The sequence below is a fragment of the Pan troglodytes genome, chromosome 10, assembly GCF_028858775.2.
Source record: "Pan troglodytes isolate AG18354 chromosome 10, NHGRI_mPanTro3-v2.0_pri, whole genome shotgun sequence".
Taxonomy (NCBI): Eukaryota; Metazoa; Chordata; class Mammalia; order Primates; family Hominidae; genus Pan; species Pan troglodytes.
Genome location: NC_072408.2, coordinates 76973943 through 76999416, shown reverse-complemented (window position 1 = coordinate 76999416; position 25474 = coordinate 76973943). Strand labels below are relative to the sequence as shown.

Sequence of the window (25474 nt, the reverse complement as noted above, 5' to 3'; positions counted from 1 at the left end):
AACAGACCTCCGCAGTTCATAACAAACACTGAAGACTAGCCTCAAAAAAATGCCCCTACAAAGGGGCCAAAATTTAATTTGATCTCACTGTGGAGAAATTTATGCTCCAGAGAACTGTTAATAACAAAAGAGCAGTCACCAGCAGTTAGTAAAGGCTATCATATCTGGGTGTGACACCAACAGAAGCAGAGGTTTTAACAGATATATATAAATGAAAAAGACAATCGGAAATGGTCCTACTAAAATCACTGTCATCCCAATATAACTGCCCATGTCCAAGGCTGTACCCTCTCATGGGTGACATCAGGCACTTCACACGGCAAGAAATATAAAACTTCATTGAAAAAGCCCAGCCAAGCCATTAAACAAGCAAACAAGCACAAAGGAGAAGAAAGATCAGTATCCAGAGATGCTGCAAAGTTCATGTAAAATGTCCAGCCTCTCGCCCACAAATTATGACATGCAAATAAATAGAAGTAATTCATACACAGGGTGAAAAAGCAGTCAACGAAAACTGCCTGTTTAAGAGCCGAGATGTCAGACTTAATAAAGACTTCAAAGCAGTCATTAAAAATATATTCAATAATTTAAGGAAATCATGATCAAAGACGTAAAGGAAGGTGTGATGACAATGTCTTATCTTTAAGAAAGAGATAAGAAAAAAAGAGATATTATGTAGTTAACAAGTAAAATGAACTGAAAAATTCAGAGGCTCAAAAATAAGAGAGGCTCAAAAGTATATCTGAACCAGGAGAACAAGGAGAATGTAAATTTGACAACAGATTCATAGGGTTGTGCAATTCAGAGAAAAATTAATTAAAAAATGTGAACAAAACCTCAGGAAAAAAAAGCATAGGACACTATTAAGTGAATCAACATATGTGTAATGGGAGTAAGAAGAAAGGAGAGAGAAAAGAACAGAAAAATATTTCAGGAAATAATGGCTGATAACCTCTGAAATTGAAGAAAAACACTAATCTACACATCCAAGAAGAGTTACCAAGTAGGATAAACAAAACGATTCATGCCCAGAAACATCATAGCACAAAATGTTGGAAGCCAATGACAAAGAGACTCTTGAAAGCAGCAAGAGAAAAGTGACTTGTCACAACTAACTTTTCATTAGAAATAATGGTGGCCAGAAAGATGTAGGATGACATATTCAAAACGATGAAGAAAAAACTGTCAATAAAGAATTTTATATCCAGCAAAACCATCCTTCAAAAAAGGCAAAATAGGCCAGGTGTGGTGGCTCATGCCTGTTATCTCAGTACTTTGAGAGGCCGAGGTAGACAGATTACCTGAGGTCAGGAATTCAAGACCAGCCTGGCCAACATGGCAAAACCCCATCTCTACAAAAAATACAAAAATAGCCAGGTGTGGTGGCAGGCGCCTGTAATCCCAGATACTCTGGAGGCTGAGGCAGGGGAAGTGCTTGAACCCGGGAGGCAGAGGTTGCGGTGAGCCGAGATCACACCACTGCACTCCAGCCTGGGTAACAGAGAAAGACTCCATCTCAAAAAACACAAATAACCGGAAAAAAAAAAATAAGGCAAAATAAACTTGGAGATTAAGATGGATTGGCAGAATTCACTGCTAGCAAACTTGACAGACTGATAAAAATAATTATGTAATTAGGCCGGGCGCCGTGGCTCATGCCTATAATCCCAGCACTTTGGGAGGCCAAGGCGGGCAGATCACGAGGTCAGGAGATCGAGACCATCGTGGCTAACACGGTGAAACCCCGTCTCCACTAAAAAATACAAAAAAATTGACCGGGTGTAGTGGCGGGCGCCTGTAGTCCCAGCTACTTCGGAGGCTGAAGCAGGAGAATGGCGTGAACCTGGGAGGTGGAGCTTGCAGTGAGCCGAGATTGTGCCATTGCACTCCAGCCTGGGCGACAGAGCGAGACTCCGTCTCAAACAAAACAAAACAAAACAAAACCTAGAAAAAGATGAGCAAACTAAACCAAAAGCAAACAATGGATATAATAAAGATGAGAGCCGATATAAGTGAACTAGAGAATAAAAAAATGAGAAATACTTTTTAAAGTTTATTATCTAAAAAGATAAAGAGATTGACAAACTTTGAGCTAAACTGACCAAGAAAAGAAAAAAAAAAGAAAACTCAAAGTACTAAAAACAGGAAAGAAACAGTACATTACTACAACTTTGTAGGGTAGGCATAACAAGGATCGTAAAGAAATAATGTGAACTGAATACTAACAAATTAAATAACTAAAGGGAAGGGACAAATTCTTACAAAGTCACAGACTATCAAAATTGACTTAGGATGAAACAGACAATCTGAATAAATCTGTAACAAGTGAAGAGATTGCATTAGTAATTTTAAAACTTCCCATTAAAAAAAAAAAAAAAAATTCTCAGGCCCAGACAGCTTCACTGGTGAATTGTACCAATTATAAGAAAAACTGATACCAATTCTTCACAAACTCTTCTAAAACAGAGAAGAGTTTTGGAACCTGGAACATTTCCTAATTCATTTTACAAGACCATTATTATCCAGTTAACAACATCAAAGAAATCTCAAGAAATGAAAACTACAGACTGATATATCTTATGAAAATAGGCACAAAAACTGGCCAGGCGTGGTAGCTCACGCCTGTAATCCCAGCACTTTGGGAGGCTGAGGCAGGAGGACAACGAGGTCAGGAGATTGAGACCATCCTGGCTAACATGGTGAAACCCCGTTTCTACTAAAAAATACAAAAAAATTAGCTGGGCATGGTGGCAGGCGCCTGTAGTCCCAGCTACTCGGGAGGCCGAGGCAGGAGAATGGCGTGAACCTAGGAGGTGGAGGTTGCAGTGAGCCGAGATCATGCCACTGCACTCCAGCCTGGGCAACAGAACAAGACTCCGTCTCAAAAAAAAAAAAAGAAAAAAGAAAGAAAGAAAATAAGCACAAAGATCCACAACAAAATACCAGAAAACAAATACAGCAAAATAGGGATTATACAACATGACCAGTTGGATTTATCCCAAAAATTCAAGAACTGTTCAACATCATAAAAACAAAATAATGTAATACAACATATTAGAACAACCACATGATCATCTCAAAAGATGCACCAAAAAAAGCATCTGAAAAAATCTAACAGCCCTTCATAATAAAAGCACTCAACATACTAGAAATAGAAAGGAACATCCTCAAACTGATAAAAGGTATCCATGGAAAAAAAAAAAAAAACACAGGTATATACTCAAAGGTGAAAGTCTGAATGCTTTCCTTATAAGATCAGAGATAATACAAGGTTGTCCACTAAACAGAATTGCCATTTCTATTTCATACTGTACTGAAGATTCTAGCCAGAACAATTAGGCAAAAAAATAAAATAGAATGCATCTGGATTGGAAAAGAAGAAGTGAAACTACCTCTAATTGCAGATTACATGATATCATAGATAAGAAAATCCTAAAGAAGCCACTAAAAAGATTATTATAAACACATAAACCTAACAAAAGAGCACTGAAATGAATGAAGCAAAAACTGACAACTGAAGAGAGAAAATAGCCAATTCAACAACGGTGGTTGGGAGATTTTTAATACTCCATGTCAATAATGAATACAACAACTAGATACAAGATAAGTCAACAGGAGACTTGAAAATATACAACAGTTTACATAGCAGTTTAATACTTAAGATTTTATTAATAGTAATGTTTTATAATAATTAAGTAAACAAGTGCAACAAGGTTGCAGGGTACAAAATCAATATGCCAAAATTAATTGCATTTCTATACAATAACAATGAACAATCCAAAAATGAAATTAAGAAAATAACTCCATTTCTGAAGCATCCAAGAGAATAAAACACTTAGGTGTAAGTTTAACAAAAGTAATACAAAACATACCACAAAAACTACAAAACATTCTTAAAAGAAATTAAAGTCTATTTTGGTACTCAATTGATTAAAAAAAGAAATTAAATAACTATATAAATAGACATCCCATGTTCAGTTTCAACACAATTCTATCAAAATTCCACCTGGTTTCTTTGGAGAAATTAGCAAGCTAGTTCTAAAATTCATATGGAAATTCATGGAGCAGATACTAATAAAACAACCTCGAAAAAGAACAGAGTTGGAGGATTCTCAAAAATTCCTGTTTTCAAAATTGCAGATCGTAATCAAGGGATACTGGCATAAGGATAGGCATACCAATCAATGAAACGGAATTGAGAGTCCAGAAATAAAGCTTCACATACACAGTCAGCTCATTTTAGAGAAGGGTACTAAGATAAATAAATAGAGAAAACAGTCTTTTTAACAAATACTGAGCTCCAAATCATGCACATTTTTCACTATTATCTCTTCAAATACTCTATACACAAATTTAAGTCTAGCAACATACAAAATCTAGAAGAGGTTTTAGCAGTCTCATGATAAAGGAAAGCAGCAAAACTGGGGGAAGAGGATATTTATTATATGCATTCATTCAACAAATGTTTCAGGCACCAGTTAGAAGAGTACTAGCCAACAAAACAATATCCAACAGAAGTGAACAACTGATACATGCAACATAAATAAGTCATGAAATTATGTTGAGCAAAAGAAGGCACAAAACAATGCAGTACCTACAAACCCGTTTGTTCGAATCTCTAGAAAAAAATCTCAAATATACTGACAGAAAGCAGATCTGTGGTTGCCAGGGCCATGATTGGGGTCTCCATGGAATCAGTGAACTTGAGGGTTGATGGGAATATTCTGTATCTGAATGATGGTGATGGTTAAACGGGTGTATAAATTTGTGAAAACTCATTTAAAAAAGGACACTTAAACGGGTACCTTGTATTATATGTAAACTTCCTTGACAAAGTTGATTTAAAAATAAGAATGGTATTAGTTCCTATGGATATTAAAAAAAAATAAGCCCTGCATGAAAACTCACCCTAGATCAACACTAAAAACTAAGCCCGGTCTGAATTTCACTGTAAAAGTGAAAGGCTCTATAAGTATGCTTGAACAAGAACAGTACAAACAAAAATTCAGGAGGTTTTGAAGTCAAAGACCTGACTCTGGATCTTACTGGCTAGCTTATGTGACCTTGAAGAAGTTAATTACCAGTTATATGCTAGAACCTACCTTATTTACTCAACTGTAAAATGGGAAAAATTCAGCTAACCTCGTGTAACAACTGTGAAGAGTATATACAAGGTATATTTTACTGTAAGTAAAAATGTCTTTATGGTAGCCTAGCAAAGTCTTTCCTCATTTGCCCTTTTCTGTACCCATCTACCATTCTCTTCCTTTCCCACTACACTCTAGCCACACATACTGCTTTGCAATTTTTTAATCATAAGACATCAAGAATCCGTCTCTCTCAGGTTTTTTGTTCTTTGTTGTTGTCCCTTCCTGAAAGCCCTTTCTCCTGAACAAGCACAGGATTGCTCCCTCACCACAGGCTCACGCCTTGAGGGGAAATCAGTGGGAAAGGACTTCCCTGACCAGCCTATTTAAATCTGCACCTCATACACACTCCATACTTTCCCTTAGTTTCTTTTCCTCCTTATCATTACCACCATCTGTCAGATTATATGTATCTATATAGATTTTATTTTGTACACTGCTATATTCTTTTGCAATAGCACTTGGGGCACACGGTAGGAGTTAAATAAATATTTGTTAAATTAATGAATAAATGAGTAACATAAAATATCTAATACAATACCTAAATAATACTTGTCTTTGCCTACTTCCCACAAGCAAAATACTATTTTCAAACACATCCACAGATATGAAAGTGATTTTGAAGCCCTCCAGAAAACATAAGCTTAATACTGAAAATACAATCTGATTTTAACATAACATCTTAACCTACATTTTCAGTGTTAATACAGTAAATTAAATTAGGCAAAAATTCTTTTAAACTTTTTCACCGTAAGTTTATCCAGTTTAAACCCCTTGGAGATCAGTTTTGATATGGTACTTCTGTATATTAACCCTGTCTCATAATTGTGTGATGCTATTTACTTTTTCTTCGAAGGAAGTATGGAATAATGCTTGGGAGGGGACCACGGACAGGACTATAACATATTACTCTTATTTTGTCTTTATTCTTATTAGTAAGAATGAAAAACATAAACAGAAAACGTGAAAATAGAAGTGAATATAAAATATTGCTTCTTCAGAGAAAAAGCCAAAAAATACAAGTTTTTAAAATTATCAGTTTATAACTTTGAAATTTAGAACTTTTTGTTAACACAACATACTCAGTATCAGTGACAGTAAATTAAAAAGGACACAATTTACACAGAGCTGCAGAGAATGTAAACTGGCACAGCTTTGCTGTAAGAAAAAAAGCAACTGAATATTAAAAGCTTTGGAAGATAACTTTTCATACATCCAACATATTTACATTTGTTAGGCCTGTACGCGTTTTCAAATATACATTAATGAACTAGACTGAACTTGTCCCTACTCATGATCTAGTGGTGGAATGAAAGACAAAATTTTTTTAGCGTAATAGCTAATTACAATAGATGGTAGGGGAGAAGAGTCTACTTCAGAAAAGGGTAGTTGGGGCCGGGCGCGGTGGCTCACACCTGTAATCCCAGCACTTTGGGAGGCCGAGGCAGGTGGCTCACGAGGTCAGGAGATCGAGAGCATCCTGGCTAACACGGTGAAACCCCGTCTCTACTTAAAAAAAAAAATACAAAAAAATAGCCGGGCACAGTGGCAGGCGCCTGTAGTCCCAGCAACTTGGGAGGCTGAGGCAGGAGAATGGCGTGAACCTGGAAGGCGGAGCTTGCAGTGAGCTGAGATCGTGCCACTGCCCTCCAGCCTGGGCGAAAGAGCGAGACTCCGTCTCAAAAAAAAAAGGGGGTAGTTGGGGAAAGACTCACTGAGAGTATCCTGTATACTATCGGATGTGCTAAATGCTATACATATGTTGTCATTTACTCCTTCTAACCTCTGAGTTAAGTATATTATACCTGTTCTTACAGAGAGAATACTAAGGCTTGAAAAGTAATCTGACTAAGGACACAGCAATTGGCTAAGCACTGGACCTGCTTACCTCCAAAATTCATATACTTTGAAATGATTGTACTTATAGAAATTTCTTCTAAAGAAATAAATGTACAAACAATTCAGGTACAAGAATGTTCATCACAGTGCTATTTATAAAAGTAAAAAAAAAAATAAAATGTTCAATCATACACAATCATTAAATCAGTTATGCTCTGGCCATTAAGAATCCTGTTTTGGATAAATATATGACACTGGAAAATGCTTATGGTGTCAGTTTTGTTTTTTCAATACAGGTTACAAATTACCATGTCTACTCCAATTTCTTCATTACAAAAATGCAAACTTTCATGGATGTCTCTGAGTGGCTTTTTCTCCCCTCTTTATTACAACTCTCCTGCATTTTCACATCCCCCATATTACCTTAATAATCAGAGAGAAAAATGAGAGACTGTAGAGCTTACAAACACATGCATACAGAGGAAATGGCAATGTTTGCCTCAGTTAACAACGGTTCTCTAGGTTATAGGCTTGGAAGTGATTTTTATTTTCTTCTCTCACCAATCTTTCTACTTTTTCTGTAATAAGTATATGCTATTACCACTTTTTTTTTTTTTTTTTTTTTTTACCCACAGGTCTCCTTCAGCAGAACCTCACATTTAATTCACTCCATATAAAAATTTAAAAACCAGTAAATAACAGTATTACTTCCTTGGTATGCTGTAATAATACATATCAATATACAAGAATCCAAAATTACAAAATAGGTAAGTTATAGAGAAACTTTCTATTACAAAAGAATCTTCCCTTTAAAAAAATTTACCTCAGAATTCCAAGTTGAAGTTCCCAAAGTATATTAAAAACTTCTCAAATCATTAATTTGAATCAGATGTTCAAAATCAAAGGAATTAAATACTCTTTTTCTGGGCCAATTGATAAATCTGAAACTATTTTTAAATAGTATTAAGTGACAGAAAAGCAAAAATATATCTTTGCCTTGTCTTGATATTTTAGCATGTACATTTTTGGTCCAAGGCTGGAATATACAATTAGAAATAAAAGCCTTCTTCATCATAAAGCTTAGGATATAAATTATTCTGAGGAATGAATTCCCTAATTACTTTTAGTTAATTCCAGTGAAATAAGCAAAGAGCCTTGGATATTGAAAACTTTTCTAAAGTGTGGTAATAATCTTCTAAGAATAGCAAACATAACAGAGTTAACTGAGTATCTGATGCCTGAGTATTTTGCTGTGCCTGACAATCATTATTTAAACTATTGAAATTATAAAGGGGCATATCTTGACCAGAATCTGTAGATCTTCTAGAAGTTCACGTTTTATATTACAAATATGTTTTATAAATAAGTTTTAGATATGAGTTATTTGCTCAATTTTAAATTATTTGCCTTAGTTAATATGAAAGAATTGAAGAGCAAACTAACTGAGGATTTAGGGTAGCTGTATTCCAATTTCTAGAGTTTCAGTATATGTTTTTAGAAGAAAAAGTATTTTGCTTGTAAGTGCCTTTATTACAGTACACGATTAAATAATCAGCACATATAACAAATACTTAATGTCAGCAACTAGATTTTACAAGGATGATAGTAAAAGCAATGCCTTTTCCTACAATGCACGACAGTCATTTTCCAAATTCATTACTCTGTGATTCACTTTCCTTGCTTTGCTACTGCAGCTATTTAGTACTATTCTGCTTGCCTTATATGGTATTTACTTTTAATGCTTCAAAAGGCTCAGTACCCAAGAGATCTTACAGATTTAGGGGACAAAGAGCAGCGTAAGTTATTCATACACATATGCACAAGAATACACAAGAGTTTCAAACTACTGCACTGACATTCTCAATGCTCTAACTATAAATTAAAAATGAATTTCAAAAAAACAGACACGATGTTCACAAAAAATACACTTGGCTAACAATGATAAAGAGAAAGGACACAAATACAGTTACAAAAATGGGAATACCCCAAAGATTATCATGATATTTTACCCTAATGAAGCAGGAGTTAAGATGAAGTAAATTTCCTGCTATAGATACATAGAGAAAGCATCAGGACCTCAGCATGCAAAAATACTCAATTAACTGGCCTGCTCCGATGAACATAGCAGAATCTTTTTTTACCACTCCCACAATCTCTCCAAACTCCCCTCTCCCAAAGTCCAGTAAGCCAGTTTACTTTTTTTCTTCTTCTTCTTCTTTTTTTTTTTTTTTTGAGATGCAGTCTTGCTCTGTCACCCAGGCTGGTGTACACTGGCATGATGTCAACTCACTGCAACCTCCGCCTCCCAGGTTCAAGCGATTCTCCTGCCACAGCCTCCCAAGCATCTCGGATTAGAGACATGTGCCACCATGCCTGGCTAATTTTTTGTATTTTTAGTAGAGACAGGGTTTTCCATGTTGGCCAGGCTGATCTTGAACTCCTAAAACTTACAATCCACCCGCCTCGGCCTCCCAAAGTGCTGGGATTACAGGCATGAGCTACTGCGCCTGGCCTAATAAACCAGATATCTATTTAAATAAAAATGCATAAAGGGCAAAGCACCCAAATGCAGCAGCATCACAAGGTAAAAATGAATGAATCATTCAATCATACAACTTAAGAAACTACAGTAGTTCTCCCCTTATCCGCGGTTTCTTCTTCTTCTTCAGTTTCAGTTATTCATGGTGAACCGCAGTACAAAAATATTACATGGAAAATTCCAGAAATAAATAATTCATACGTTTTAAATTGGGCACCATTCTGAGGAGTGTGATGAAATTTTCTGACATCCCGCTCCATCCCACCTGGGACATGATATCCTTGCTACATATGCTACCCACCCCTTATTCACATTAGTAACTATCTTGATTATCAGACTGACAGATCACAAGAAGTATAAGTACAGTACAAGAGGTGTTTTGAGAGAGAGATCACATTCATTTAACTTTTTTATATTATATAATTGTTCTTTTTTCTTTTTTTGAGACAGAGTCTCCCTCTGTCCCCCAGGCTGGAGTGCAGTGGCGTGATCTCGGCTCACTGCAAACTCCACCTCCCGGGTTCAAGCGATTCTCCTGCCTCCGCCTCCTGAGTAGCTAGGACTACAGGCGCGTGCCACCACTCCCGGCTAATTTTTGTATTTTTTAGTAGAGGCGGGGTTTCATCGTGCTAGCCAGGATGGTCTCAATCTCCTGACCTCGTGATCTGCCCGCCTTGGTCTCCCAAAGTGTTGGGACTACAGGCGTGAGCCACTGCGCCTGGCCTATTTTATTATTAGCTATTGTTGCTCATCTCTTATTGTACCTAATGTGCAAGTTAAACTTTATCATAGGTATGTATGTATAGGGGGGAACAGTACATATAAGGTTCAGTGCTATCTGTAGTTTCAGGCATCCACTGGGGTCTCAGAACATATTTCCCCTTGAATTAAGGGGAAACTACTACACTAGTTTCACTACAGTAACTAATAATCAGGAATAATTATCATGATACTTTGACATGCTCTACAGTTAAATACTTTTTCTTTCATTATCTGAGTTGCCATCAGCAACACTGGGAGGTATAAATTATCAAACAGCTGAGGCTCTTCAATACTAATTGATTTGTCCAGGCACACAGCTAGTAAGTTTATAGAGCCCACACTGGAACCCATCATCTGAATCGAAGTGTGAAGTCTTTCCAAAATAATATATTATCTCTTCATTAAAGATGAGCATGTACTCAATGGTACATTTCTCAACTTTCAAAAAAATAAATAATAGGTGCTAAGTGTTTCTTCTGAACTTCCAGGATTTTTGCAATTTTTGCTCTAAATAAAGGAAATGGCATGGGAACCAACAACAGTAAATACCTACTTGTCAGGAGTTTTACAGGGTCATATTTAAACCCACTAAATACACTTAAGGGAAGAAAATATTTTATTAATTTTAAGGAAGAAAACAGGCACAGAAGAAAAAACTACTGCAGGTAACTAACTCTGCACTATTCAGGTTGAAAAAGGTAGACACCAGTCTGTCTGAATCCTAACCCATTAGATTTATCCCACTTAACACAGGAATTATTAAATGCCTATTATGTGCCCTGTGCTTTGCCAAGTACTACAGACAGAGCAATGTGACGATTTATTTATGTTACTCAAAATATTACACATCTTACTTCACAGAAGGTCATCTAAACAAAATTCCTGGTAGGAAAAACATGTTTAGACTCTAAGAGCAAGACTGCATTCTTGTTTACATTTACGAATCTGATACAAAAAAGAGTATAGTGCACTCTATGAAATAAATTGTGGCTAATTCTTGTATACCCCAGAAGCTCCTCTTTAACCTAACAAGTCCCACTCCAAAACGAACACGAACAAAAAACCCACAAAAACCTTTAATCCTTACATCAGTTCTACTGGGTAAGTATTGTTATTTATCTACATTTTTCTTTGTTTTTATTTATTTATTTTTATCTACATTTTTCAAATGAGAAAACTGAAGTATACGGAGAATAAGTCACCTAGCCAATTGAAAACAGTACAACGGTGATTCCATTTCAGGCTGGTTAGTTCCAGGCATTATGAACATCATGTAAAATTTCAGAATATAACTCTCTTTAATAGCAGATAGATCAGCTCCATTTTACTCAGTCAAAAGTGAACTAAATAGACAATCAGGCTACGTGGGCAGCTCTAAATGCCATAGTTGAACCATTAACTTTTGTTATGATAAAATAGTATATAATGCATACAATAAAAGCAATAATTTAGGCCAGTAATCCCAGCACTTTGGGAAGATGAGGCAGGCAGATGGCTTGAGCACAGGAGTTCAAGACCACCCTGGGCAACATGGAGGAACCCTGTCTCTACAAAAGATACAAAAATTTGCCGGGCATGGTGGCATGCGCCTGTAGTCCCAGCTATTCAGGAGGCTTAGGTGAGAGGATTGATTAAGCCCAGGAGGTCAAGGCTGCAGTGCACCGTGATCATGATACTGCATTCCAGCCTGGGTGACAAAGCGAGACCTGTCTCAAAAAAAGAAAGAAATAAATAAAAATAAAAATAACTTGCTGAAACTACATTCTCAGAGAAGCAATTCTTTTTCTTTAAAAACATTAATTTAGGATTTGTTTCTGCATGTCAATTAACAAATAATGCTAGCAACCTAATATATCCAAGTGTTATATATTTTGAGAAACACACAAACACATATCATAGCATTGTAAAATAAGCACTTCTAGTAACATAACATAAATATCAGCACCTATGTAGGGATTTTATCACTGATTTAGATTTTCTTGGTATTATTCCAATTTATCCAAGAATGTTAAATCTCATGCCTAACACATTACATCAGATGATAATACTCAAACTTTGCCTGCCCCAAAACGTATACAAAAATTCCACCCCAGTAACGGAAAAATCTTGAACAGTTGGCATTCATTTACATATATAACAAGTTCTCTAAAAGATAGAGACTACAGAGTTTCAAAGTCATACAGTTCTTAACAAATAAAAATCCTGCTTATATGAATACAAAGTACTCAATTTGTTTAATGGAGAGAAAATAATCTTTCAAAAATGTCATAAACATACACCATTAAGCTTATAATTTTAATTGTAAATCGACTGTGGAATCTAAACTTTCCCCTGAAACACGAATCTGCTTATCAATCTCACTGGCTTTTTTTTCCCCTCCTAATGGTTAATGGTTCCCTCATCACATAAAAGATAAGACCTCATACTGTGGCTACTTCATTCCTTCAACTAACTTCTCCTATGAGGTCCCAGAATTCCATCAAGGGCTATGGAGGATTACCTCACCATTCTCCAAATCTAGAACATTTTCCTAGGATTTGTGCATTTACAATGCTGATTCCCTACCCTCCCCCACCTAGTTAACTACAAATCACCCTTCAGAACCCAGAGCTCACTTATCACCTCCTTGAAGCCAACTCATTAACTCCCTGAAACAAAGTTACTCTACTCTAGGATGTTTCTACAGTATGACAAAAATTTAACTTGAGGAATTAGGCAGTGCAACTATAATAGTGCACAGCACAAAGTAACATTTATTGGACTGTACAAGAAAATCTAATTAAATATGAAACTTATTACTAATTTCTAAGAAAAGTATAGGTTTTATTATTCTACATAAACACATGAATTAAGGAAAGTTTTCAGTTTGCTTTCCTATGTCATTTTCCAGTACTCCAGACAGACCACCCCTCAACCCCTGCAATTCATCTGATGTAGAAAACAATTTCAAGGCACCTTAATAGAAAATAATCCCTCCTTCCTATTGCTCTTTGTAAAACCTATTACAGATTACTGGGTCCACCACAATATTTTCTGAAGTGAAAGACACAGATCATTATGCTTTAATCACCTCTTCTCCCCTTTAGAGCTTACCCCCATTTATGCAGAAAGCACTAAGTAATTGTTTATGAAATTTCTTATCTTCAAACATACAAAACTTGACCCTATCTCAGGGCCTTCTATTACTTCTGCCTGGAAAACCATTCAACCACATTTCTGCATGGCTTACTCCTTTCTGCTCAACTGATACCTCCACAGAAGTCTTCTCTCATCACCCTACTTAATCTTTTTTCCATTTCTAATCAATTGCTGTACCTTTATCCCCCTTTATTTTTTCCTAAGTTACCATTACCTGAAATTATGTTTATTTATTTGTTTACTGTCTGTCTCCTCCTCCAGAATGTTACATTAATGAAGGTGGAGACTTGTCTGGATCACCATCATATATCCAATAACAATGTCAAGCAGAGACTAAACACTCAAATTACTAAAGGATTTACTTGAAAACATCTAGAGTGCTAACATATAACCAGCAGAGCCTCAACTTTAAATTTAATTTAATAAACAATTTCTATCCAAATACTACTAAAAAGCAGCTAAATTATATGAATTTTGCATGTGCAGGGAATAGAAAAAGAACTTTTAAAATACACAGAATTTTACTGTTGGAAGTGACTTTGGCGATCGAGCACAGGGATTTTCAAACTATGCTCTGAAACACCTTAGTGTTTCACTTATTTGTGCTTCACAAATTCATTTAAGCATTGGATTACAATTTTTTTACACACATACATCCATTTTAGGATGAGTCATATACACACACAAGTGCATTGTACACCAAACTTAAACACTTTAAAGACTATCTCAGATGTCAGGTTAACCGGTTTGCTGTAGCAAATAGTTTGGCCTGACATACTTATAAATATACCTAGAATTTCTCATAAGCAAGCATAGATTAGAAAGATTATGGCTCCAATTTTTTTTCTAATTTCAGGCCAGACATGTTCATTCCCATAAAAACTACACCCCTAAAGCATTACTTTGTGCAGTAATCTGTTCGGCATATGATTACCTCAGAATAATGGTGCAATAATATGTAAAGTGTAGCATCAATGATATGTTATTACCTATTCTCATTATAACACAGTATTCGCTTTTAAGTTTTTAACGTTTCTCAGTGAATGTTTCTAATTTTTAAAAATATGAGCAGCTGTTGGATATTGCCAGAAAAGTCAAGCTTGAAACAAAAATTTCCTACTGCTGCTTGTCTTTCAAACTTCTGCATCAATTTGATTAAATATCCAGGATCTGCAAGATGATCAGATGCAAACAAAAACAAATCTTCCATTAACATCTATTTGATTTAATAAATCACGATTTTCTCTATAAAGTAGCGCTAAAATAAATGAGAAAGAAATTAGACTCTGAGTCCAGTCTGAAGATGAAAACGGCCTTCATAATTCCCAACTTCTAATTTTCTTACTGACCAAAATAGCTTGTTTATAAACATAAATGCTAAGTTTTAAACTTATTTTAAATAATATATATAAAATTAAGATAATGCATATAAAAGTCCTCTCTGCAAGCTGTAAAACATTTTTAAAATATTAAGTAGCAAAGCCAAAAGTAGTCAGGTGCTTGGAATGGCATAGTAAACTTAATATTTTATTTTACTGACCTATGAAAGATTCTTACAAGCAGAAAACTAAATACAAAATTTGTATGCAGGATAGGCATTATAATTTACAATGTAGAAAGTAATACAAAAGCACATTCTTGCCAGATATGACACAAAACCAAATGTTCCTCTCTCAAACACATTGTATTACATAATCAGTCATTACATTTTGTCCAGATGCTAATACAAACTGGAGCTGTTTCAACATCTGAATACACAAATGGAAAAATAGTATATCAATATGTTTGAAAAACAAGCAAGTCTACTCACTGTTACCTAAATTGCCAGGACACATAATTTTCCCTCACTCATTTTATCATTAGTTTTTACTAAGTTTTAGTAAAAACTTACTAAATGTGCATTTTCATCTACTCACATATAAGGAAAGACATTTCCATTCAGAAAAGGCAGAGAAAGGACTGGTGTCCTGAGTACTGGATCATACTCCCTTTTTAAAAATATACACTCTGTATCTTTGGCAGCTCTTAGTCACTAAAAGGTCTCTGGAACATATACAGGCAATTAAGACATAATATTCCTAAAATCATTATCAATATTAGCATATCTACTAAAATGCAATTCTGAGAGTCATCTATCCTGTTTTGATTTCTACATCTCTAAATTGGGCAGAAAATTGGCTCACAATCTCTTAAACAAACCTATAAAGGCCAGATGTTTCTCAAAACACAGTTTCAGATTTGAGAAAGGTAAAATGTTGTATGTATCATATATGATGTAACATCTGCCAATGGCAACACCTGCAGTCAAACACGTGAACATTTCCATATGAAAATGTAGGAAAATCAGATTAAGAAAGATAATAATAATCAAATTCACAGGTATAATTCCAGTTGATATTTTCTCACCTTGCTTATTCAAAACAAAACAAAAGAAATGATCAACTTTCAGAGCTTTTTAAATTTTGGACCTCCAGTAAGACACATCTCACCTTATTTCCATAAGGGCAATTTTATTCAAACTAGAGAAATCCTGCTTTCTACTAACCAATGGGCCAGGCATTAGGAGGAAAAAGGTGAGAAAAACAGAATCTATCTTCAGAAGCCCCAAATCTAATATGAGCTCATGGGTAAGTACTGGTAAACATGATACCTTGTAAAGACAAATACAAAATATCTCCTTCACATAATAGCCATAACCATACAAAATACAGCGAGAAATGCAAGAAATACAGATCTAAACATCCTGCCAGAAGCAAAACAGGGTATTAATCACTCTATTACTAACATCCTTCCCTAATTCCATACTAACTTTACACACACTTCTCTAAGAAGCTAGTTATCTATTTTTCCATATGTAATTAAGAAGCAAAACTGTAAGAAAGGATTCAAGGAAGTGAAGGAATACAGGAAGCTATTCTCCCCACCACTTTTCCAATCTGTTGCTTCAGATCTGTGGATTGTGAAACAGCACTGTCAAATGACAATCTAGCAACAGTTCAGTTTAATAGATACGTATTGAGAACCTATTAAGTATTATGCACTATAGAGGCATTCAAAACATAAACATAAACAAGTCAAGGCCATACCTCTCAGGTGCTCCCAGTCCAGATGGACAGTAAATTACAATACAGTGTGACATTCTATAATAGAAGTTTGAAGAGTAAAAAGCAATACAGCAAAGGATTTGGGGAGTCAGGAAAGATTTATGAAGAAAGTGATACCAAAGAGGAGTATGGAAGAAGTTCATCAAACAACAGAGAAGTGAAAGATACATAAAATATGCACTACCACCTGCCCCCCACACACATACATGCAATAACATACACATGAATAAAAAGAATAGGACGGGCGTGGTGGCTCACGCCTGTAATCCCAGCACTTTGGGAGGCTGAGGCAGGCGGATCGTCTGAGGTCAGGAGTTTGAGACATGCCTGACCAACATGGTGAAACCCTGTCTCTACTAAAAAGACAAAATTAGCTGGGTGCATGCCTGTAATCCCAGCTACTCAGGAGGCTGAGGCAGGAGAACCGCTTGAACCCGGGAGGCGGAGGTGGTAGTGAGCCAAGATCATGCCATTGCACTCCAGCCTCGGCGACGATCAAAACTTCGTCTCAAAGAAAAAAAAAAAAGAATAAGGAAAAGAAAATGTTCAGGGTTAAGTGGCAAATAGTCCAAAATATCTAACTATATATCTAAGTGGACTTAGATCCTGAGTCTAAGCATATACAAAACCCTGAAGTGCCCAGAAAAGGAAAAATTTCCCATTTTTTTCTAAATAATTCACTTTTTTGTATTTCCATATTATATGTCATAAGCTCTTGACAAAAAGCAAACATTGTAAACTGTTTTATTACTTTATAATGCAGCACAACCCCAAGGGATATACCAACAGATACCAACAGATTTGCATCTGTATTTCAGAGAACAAGCTCTCAGAAAACACAGTACGAATTCTATTTCCAGGACATTTCTAATAGTATAGACAAAGAAAATAAATGAACAAACCACATCAGCATGATTAGTCATAAGAGTTGAATTCTAAAATAGAAATCAAAGGATGTCAAACAGAAAAACCAAAGAAATAAAAACCTAACTTTCATTCCACTTCAAGGCAAACTTTCTACAATGACATCAACTTTAGCACAGCTCTTTTCAAAATATCTGATGTAAGTCACAGTGAAATTCAATCCCTTTAAGTATCACAGGTAGAAACTGCTCTTAGTAAGGAGGAACAGTCACCTGTATCATCAAGCAGAATAAGTTCTACCATAGCACTAGATCTCTTGATTAACACTGTATGTAATTCCACTCAAACATTACAGTAAACCTCATATTAACTCTGCCCCTAAACTGCCCTACCTGGTACCCTGGATATTCTGCCTCTTTGTGTTACAAAATCCACTACAGATCCAGGTAACAAATAACATCATAAATGTTTGGTGGTATATTTTCCTGAAATCTCAGGAAAATAACTTGTCCTCAAATGCCTATTCAAGCAAGCACATGGCATTGTTAGTTTGCCTTCAAATATGTGATCCCAACAGAATGAACTTTCTACAGTTACAAATTTTAACAACAAAAAAAAGCTATTATTTACCACTGCTTTTAAAGAGCAAGAAAATAAATTGTAAGCTAAGTTCTTTTCATTGGTCTATTAATGCTTACTCATTATTTCATATATACATGTGAAGCATACATTTTATTCATATTATCAGAAAATCTTATGAAGTAAGTCTGTCACTAGAAAAGATAAAACTATAACTTATACAGGTTGTAAAAAATTCTGTAATGGTCTTTCAAAATACAGGTACTTTTAATACCAGTATCTACTAAAGGAATACAAATGAGAACTGGGTTAGAATCAGTTCTAATAAAATCTATTCGTACACCTGAAAATTTTATTTACTTTTGAACAAATAATTTTCAGGTTATAATAACTGTAAAGCATCTCTGAAAAATCAAAAAGTGCAACATCCAAAGTTATAAAGCAAAAACAAAGGTAATTAGTTCTTGTAGGGAGGTATATGGGAAGTTGTATCATTCTGAATTCTTTTGTTTTTGTTTTTTGCCCAGCATCAGAAGATAAGCCACAATCTGAGTTTTATCTTCAAGAGCAGGTACTTGGGGATATAAATCACTCATACACAAGCATTTTGCCCTCATTTTTCCACCATGTAAATTAAAGTATTATAGAAATTGAAAAATTGTATAGGCTGTATTTGTTGCTTGGTTAAACAGGCAATTCTCATTCCCTGAGATCAGATTAGGTTACAGATATCTCTACATTGTATACTTAGAAAAAGATTCCTGCCAACAAATGTTTACATTAACTTATTTGTATTGATAAAGCACTAATCAAGATGCAAAAAAAACTTCAGCAGTTTCTCACTTCCTCTCTAAAATACAAAGTATTCACAAAAATTATTACAATTCAAGCTCTCAGAAAATATGAGAGAAAAGTACCTTTTTTACAGTAAGGATCTTACAAAGTCAAGAAATAAGTGAGTAGAGTGGAACATGTTTTGTCTTTAAGTGTATTTTGTATTTCTTTTTCTTTAGATTTAACATTATAATAGAACTACAAACTAAACAAATTCAACATACAGAGCTTACTAATTATCTTGGTCCATTATAAAACATTCCAATGAACTGGGATCTGAATATAGACACTTAACCATTTCAGCCAACTATGATTCTTAACCCTTTCAATCTGCAATAGTTACCTTACAAAATTGTGAGATTTATTCATTGACGTTTGGAAAGAACTGTTGTCAATTATGCCAAGCATTCCCAAACTCAACATCAACCTTGCATGTAAATGGATACTTTAAAATTTCTATCTCATCCCTCACCCCATACTTTATTCTTTCCATTTATATTGCTTCAAAAGGGAAATCAACAGTCACACTTATGATTCCGAGCTCTAAAAATTCCTAATATTAAGCATGACACTAAATATGTCCAACTTTGAACCTTAAATTCAAGTTGGCCTCCCTCGTGAACTGACTTTAACTGAGTACTTTTTACCATTTCGCCAAGAACTAAGGGTTCAAAGCAGTGTACTTAATTATGAGGAATTGCCCAAACGATTTTAAAACGAGTGGGATTCTCTGACCAAGACTTTTATGAAAATGAAACAAAATATGTTGCACTCAGTCTTCCGGATGTTGAAAAGTGAAGACGTCTCCAAGGATTCGAAGGAAGTTGATGTTTAGGTTCCCTCTGAGAGGGTGGTACCCTTATGTAAGACTTTTGTGGTAGTAATAACGTACCTACAGGCCTGGAATAAATATAAGGTCTAAAACCTTGGAAATACTTTGTATAAAAGAAAACTCCAATTCTCTTTTGCTAAGGACCACAGTTACCAAGAGTTATCGGCTTTCACCCGGACAGACAACAGTGCTTCAATGAAGAACTACAAAGGCCTCTTTTAACCCTACTCTTTTCTTCTGTTAAACTTTTAAGCGAGACCTACGACAGCAAAAGGTGGAGAGGCCCCTGCGGAAGTAGAAACCCAGGGCTTGCAACTTCACAGACAGAAGCGCCTGTGGTTCCTCCGCCGCCCCAGGACCATCCGGACTCAGTCTACGACACTACGGAAGCTTCACCTTCCTGGTGCGGTGGCAGAGGCGGCATCGCAGTTGCATTCCTTCTCCCTCCACCATGCACAGCCTTCGGTATCCCAGGGCCTGCAGGCTCCTGACACCCGTTAGCCAGTCCAGTGTCTCCCATCTGACACTTGCAAACACACTAACAGAAATACACATAACTGGCAGATGATATACGTGTATTGAGAGAAGGTAAGAAGCCACAGACAGCAACAGCTGCCAGGAAGGCGGCAGAGCCGTCTAAAGCGGGCTCGAGCTCGTCGGCCACGGCCGCTGCCGTCTTCTCTTCTCCCCCAGGAAGCAGCGCGGCGGCAGCGGCTCCTCCGCGCTGGCGGGAGCCTAGGGGAGTGGAGTCTGGGGAAGCCCCACCACTCGCGGATGGGACCGGGCCTAGGATCTGGAGCTGCTGCTGCTGCAGCGGCCCGAGTACAGCGACGCTTTACGTCCGGTCCACCACCACCCCCATACACACCCCCTCCCTCCCTCCACCGCCGCCACCCCCCTCCCCGCCCGCTCCGCTCTCCCTCTCTCGATTGGAGCCGAGACAAAAGCAACGGGGAGCGGTGGGCCGGGACGCTACCGGCGGACCCTGGGCGCGACCGGACCGGCCCCGGGGCATTCCCCCGCCTTGCGGGGGCCCCGAATCTGCCGCCCCCGCCGCGCGCCCCGCTGCCAGACTTCCGAAAATTTACCAAAAACTCACCGCATGAATTTTCTTGTCCCGCGGATCCAAGATGGCGACGTATCCACCGCGGAGGCTGCTGGGAGCAAGACCTTTACCCTCTGACCGCCGCCGTGACCCCCGTCGCTCCGGCTTCCCTCCAGGCGGCAGCGGAAGGTGGGAGCGACGACTGCAAAACGGCAGCGATGGGGTGGGTAGGCCGCTTTCAGCGCGCTTGTAACAAGGTGGAGAGAGGCGCTTCACTTCCCTACCGCCCTTACCGCCGCTCCGTCTTGTCTCCCACCGACTCACAGGGAGGCTTGCTGCTCCTCCGCGGCCGTTACAGAGAGCGGGGCTTCTGCGGCCGCTACCGTTTCCCTGGGGCTAGGTTACTTCGCAGAAGGCTCTGGCCCTGAGTCCGAGGGGGGACTGCGGGGTCCAGGGGCGATGAATGGTGAGGTGGCTTCAGTCCGCCCTCCCCGGGGACGCTGAGCGTGTTCGTGTTTGTGTTTGTGTTGGACACCCCCGCCCCCGCACGTCCGCCTCGTCACTCCTCCCCTCCTCACTCCCGCCACCTGGAGCGAATCTGACCGTGTCCCTGTTTCCTCCCTCAGCTCCCGCAACCTCCGGAGCTTGTGCGCGTACTTCAGGGACCGGCACCACGTCACCGTCACCTCCTGAGTAGTGAGTTCCCCTCTGATGAAACCACTGGTGTATTTACTCACCATCCCCACCATTTTTTTCCCCCCAACCTGATGGAAGGAAGTACATAATGGAGAGCAAGTTTTTAAAGCACGGTCGTGTCGTGTGAACTTGCTCTAGCCAAATTAGGTTTATAGCACTTTTTTTGGCTCTCATTACCTCCAGTCCCCACATAAACAAGAGTGACCAGCTGGGTCATCCGCAAGACCGTTTGAAATTATTGTGGCTTGGGTGGAAACTTAAAGGAGTGAAGTATCTGCTTTCCAGAAAAATCGTTGTCGTTCAAAGTGAAATTAAACTTGTTTTCTTTGCAATAATTCGCCTTTATTTCCTTGTATATCTGTAAACTCTTCACTTTTTTGTAATTACTAGACAATTCGGACTTAAAAAGAGCCTCAGCATGTGTATTTTGGAATTGTGTAGCTTCATAATGTGAAAATTATTCTTTTCTATTTGAGTAATTGAAGTACAGTTAATTTGAAGTAAATAAAATTTCTATTTCCATTGGTTGTTTCTTTTAAAAAGTCACCTTTTACTTACAAAAGAATCACTGTAATCCAGTTTACATTTATCATTGAAAGTCAAAAGCAAGAAATAGGAAGAAACACAAGCATACTATAAAATAAAAGGTAACTGTCATGTTTTTGAAGGTAAGGTGTTTTGACATATCAGCAGACATTGTGTGAATTTATTTCAACTCCTAGTGGTACTGGTGTAGGTAGAAAATGTTTTGCTTGGTTATTGATTTCATCAAACACTCTACTTCACTGTTTTTTTTTCACTTCAGGAAAATTCGAGGAGGAACAACACATACTAGTGTCTTTCTTTCTCCCCGTCCTCTGCAAATAGTCCCTTCCTCTTCCTGCTTTCTCCTCCTTCTCATGTTAACATCTTCAACCATAAGATGGTGTGTTAAAAGATTGAATATACCTCTATGGAATGACTTCCAGAGGGTGTAAGTCTGATATGAGAGTTTTATTACCTTGAGTATTTTACTGGAAGAGATAGAACAACAAACATTTTCATAATAAATGTGTGGGTTAGGAGTGTTAGGAGAAAATACATTGATACTATTACTTTCAATATTTGATACTACTTACTTTGACTCTCACTGAACACCTATTTGTTTAGGATGAATTCACTTTAAACCGGGTTGAAGAACGAGCCTTTAATTGTCCTATTATTTGTGCCAAATCTATTATAAATTTGTTAAAAATTTTTTAATATCTACCTTAGAGGGTACTCTAGGTATTTAATGAGCTAGCATTTGTTAAAGGCTTGTATAGTAAGAATTCTTATAGTAAGAGTTCTTACCAATAGATGGTATATTTTTTAAATTGTCCTGTTGCATCAAAAAGTTCATCTTTATTGGTAATGTTGATTAAGTTTGCCCATTTGGTAGTTTGGTTTCTTTTAACTATCTTACTAGATTTTCTTACTTTTACCTGAAAAGTAGTCCATACTAATAGGCACATGTTTTGTATATTTCCAAAATATGTATTCTGTTAAATTCTCTGTACACTTTATTTAAAAATTACAGACGTTGAGGAAAAAAAATACCCTATTAAGGGAAGAATGAGTTTGTGTATAACTTGTAGAGGAAGGAGGCCACCCATTTTTAGAAAAATATGGATGGTATTGAAAATTTTGCCATGGCAAGGGATTAAAAGGACAGGCTTCTCTAATGTGTCTGAAACAACATTTGAATCCCCTTTGTTCATTCCGTAAATCTGCTGCTCCTTTAGAATTCCTGATTTTCATAAATAGTACCACCATTCACTTATTTGCTCAGGCATAAAACTTGGAATTTTCTGATTCTTCACACTCATACAACTCATCAGACAGTACCATCAATTCTTCCTGACAAATACATTCTGAATTTAGCTACTTATCACTTCCACTGGCACAACCCTTGGGAGCCACCATCATCTGTTGCTGGACCACAGCAATAACCACACTAGTTGCTTTCACTTTCTATCTGTACCCTCATGAATATTTTCCCATTTAAACCATTCTCTATATACCAACCAAAGCAATCATTTAAAAAATGTTACTAGGTTATGTCACTCCCTTGTTTAAAACCCTCCAATAGCTTCCTTATGCACACAGAATGAAATCGGAATTCCTTACCATAGCCTTCAAGACTGCATAATCTGGCTCCTGCCCACTTCTCCATCTTCCCAGGAAGCAGCACAGGAAGTTGTTCTCACCCTTCTTACTGCCTCCTTTCTGTCGTGGGCTGTGCTTTTTCTAGTCTGTAGCAGAGCCTGTTAGTTGTCCCCAAAAATTCCTCCATTTTTTTCATAGTAATAGACATGGATACATGGCTACCCAGAACAAAGACTATATTTTGCAGCCTTCCTTGTAGCCATGTAATAGTGCTGGCTGATGGGATATAAGCAGTATATCATGTGGCACACTTGTAAAACCATCCTTAAAAGATAGTTGGTGCACACCTTCAATGCGGCTTTTCCTTTATCCTGTACCGTGGAATATAGATGTGATGGCTTGGAACTGTAGCTGCCAATTTGTGCCTCATGCAAGTTCTCTCATTCTAGGGATGGCAAAACTAAACTGGTGGAAACCAGGGTCTGTGAGAACTTTATGGATCAGAGCACCATGCTAGCCCTGCAGTCGTAAATGTCTATATTATTAAAGCCACTATTTTGGAGTCTCTTGTTCTCAATTGAATTTAATCTTACCTGATACTCTGTCTCAGGGCCTTTGCACTTGCTTTTTATTTTTTATTTATTTATTTATTTTCTGCCTGGGATGTGGTTTTCTGTCTTGGATATGGCTGACTCATTCTCTTCCTTCAGGTTAACCCAAATATCTCTGACAGGCCTTCCCTGGCCACCGTATCTAAAATAGCTCACGTTCCCATTTATTCTCTGTCAATCATGTGCCCCTCTATTTTCTTAATAGCATTTATAATTTATCATTATCTTCTTTATTCACTGTTTATTTTCTACCTCCCTTCACCCTACAAAAATATAAACTACACCTGTTTTTTTCCACTACTTTATCCTTCACACATGGTAGGCATTAGATAAATGCTGTTAAATTAGTGAGTGAATGAATCAACAAAATTCTTATCCAAGATTAGCTAGACTTTTTAAATAATAAATGAGTAAATGTCAACAGATATCCTTAACACAAAATTTGTAAAATCCAATCTAGGAAACAGGAAAAACAGTACTAAACTAATACGATATTCCTGACCTCCAACTTAATAAAGAAGATGTCTACCTTTTTCTGGGAAATCTGTAAGGCTAGTACAAGGAAAAAAAAAAAGACTGCACTGCAGTATATCCAGGGCTAAAATTCACACTAAAAGGGGTCTGAATTATAATTTACTAGACCTCAGTTTCTTCATCTTAAATATGTGTAAGCTTTGAATGGTAATACTATAACAGTTAAAAGTTTAATAGTAAGCCCAACTTATGAGTGACAAAACATGTTAAACATTAATTTAGTCTTCAGGCACTATTTTAACAAGTGGTTATTTCTTGATAATACTGGCAAGGATTCAGAGAAACAGGGCTGCTTATATTGCTGAGAGTGTATGTTGGCAGCACTTTTCTAGAGTGCAGTTTGGCAATATGTATCAAAAGCCTTGAGCCATGTGCATTTGACCCAGCGATTCTTTTAGAAATGTGTCATAAGCAGGCTGGGTGCAGTGGCTCATGCCTGTAATCCCAGCACTTTGGGAGGCCAAGGCGGGTGGATCACCTGAGGCCAGGAGTTTGAGACCAGCCTGGCCAACATGGTGAAACCCCGTCTCTACTAAATACAAACAAATTAGCTAGGTGTGGTGGTGCACGCCTGTAGTCCCAGCTACTTGGAGGCTGAGGCAGGAGAATCGCTTGAACCCGGAAGGCGGAGGTTGCGGTGAGCTGAGATCATGCCACTGCACTCCAGCTTGGGTGACAGAGCAAGACTCTGTCCAAAAGAAAAGGCCAGGCACGGTGGCTCAGAGAGCCACCTGTAATGCCAGCACTTTGGGAGTCTGAGGTGGGGTTGGATCACCTGAGGGCACAAGTTCAAGACCAGCCTGGCCAACATGGTGAGACCCCA

At 37.5% G+C, this 25474-nt stretch overlaps 2 protein-coding genes across 9 annotated transcripts in view; one reads left to right on the top strand and one right to left on the bottom strand.

Annotated features, from left to right (window-relative positions):
• The window catches only part of CNOT2 (CCR4-NOT transcription complex subunit 2), a 111651-nt gene extending 90774 nt beyond the window's left edge, over positions 1 to 20877 (bottom strand). For 3 of the 7 annotated variants that reach the window (XM_063784777.1, XM_016922587.3, XM_063784779.1), the window contains exon 1: positions 20738 to 20877. The gene's annotated coding sequence lies outside the window, so the exon portion shown is untranslated. Of the gene's footprint in view, positions 1 to 20034; positions 20164 to 20737 lie in introns of those variants that run through there. The other 4 variants (XM_054662919.2, XM_016922588.3, XM_063784778.1 and 1 more) reach the window with 3 other exon arrangements.
• LOC134807584 (uncharacterized) lies at positions 20413 to 21901 on the top strand. Of its 2 annotated transcripts, none has more exons than XM_063786926.1 (2): positions 20413 to 20872; positions 21310 to 21901. In XM_063786926.1, the coding sequence occupies exons 1-2, from the start codon at positions 20413 to 20415 to the stop codon at positions 21378 to 21380; spliced, it is 531 nt and encodes a 176-aa protein (XP_063642996.1). In that variant the 3' UTR covers positions 21381 to 21901. The 2 variants fall into 2 exon arrangements, with proteins under 2 accessions (XP_063642996.1, XP_063642995.1); XM_063786925.1 differs by having other exon boundaries at positions 20413 to 20906.
• Positions 21902 to 25474: the final 3573 nt, after the last annotated feature.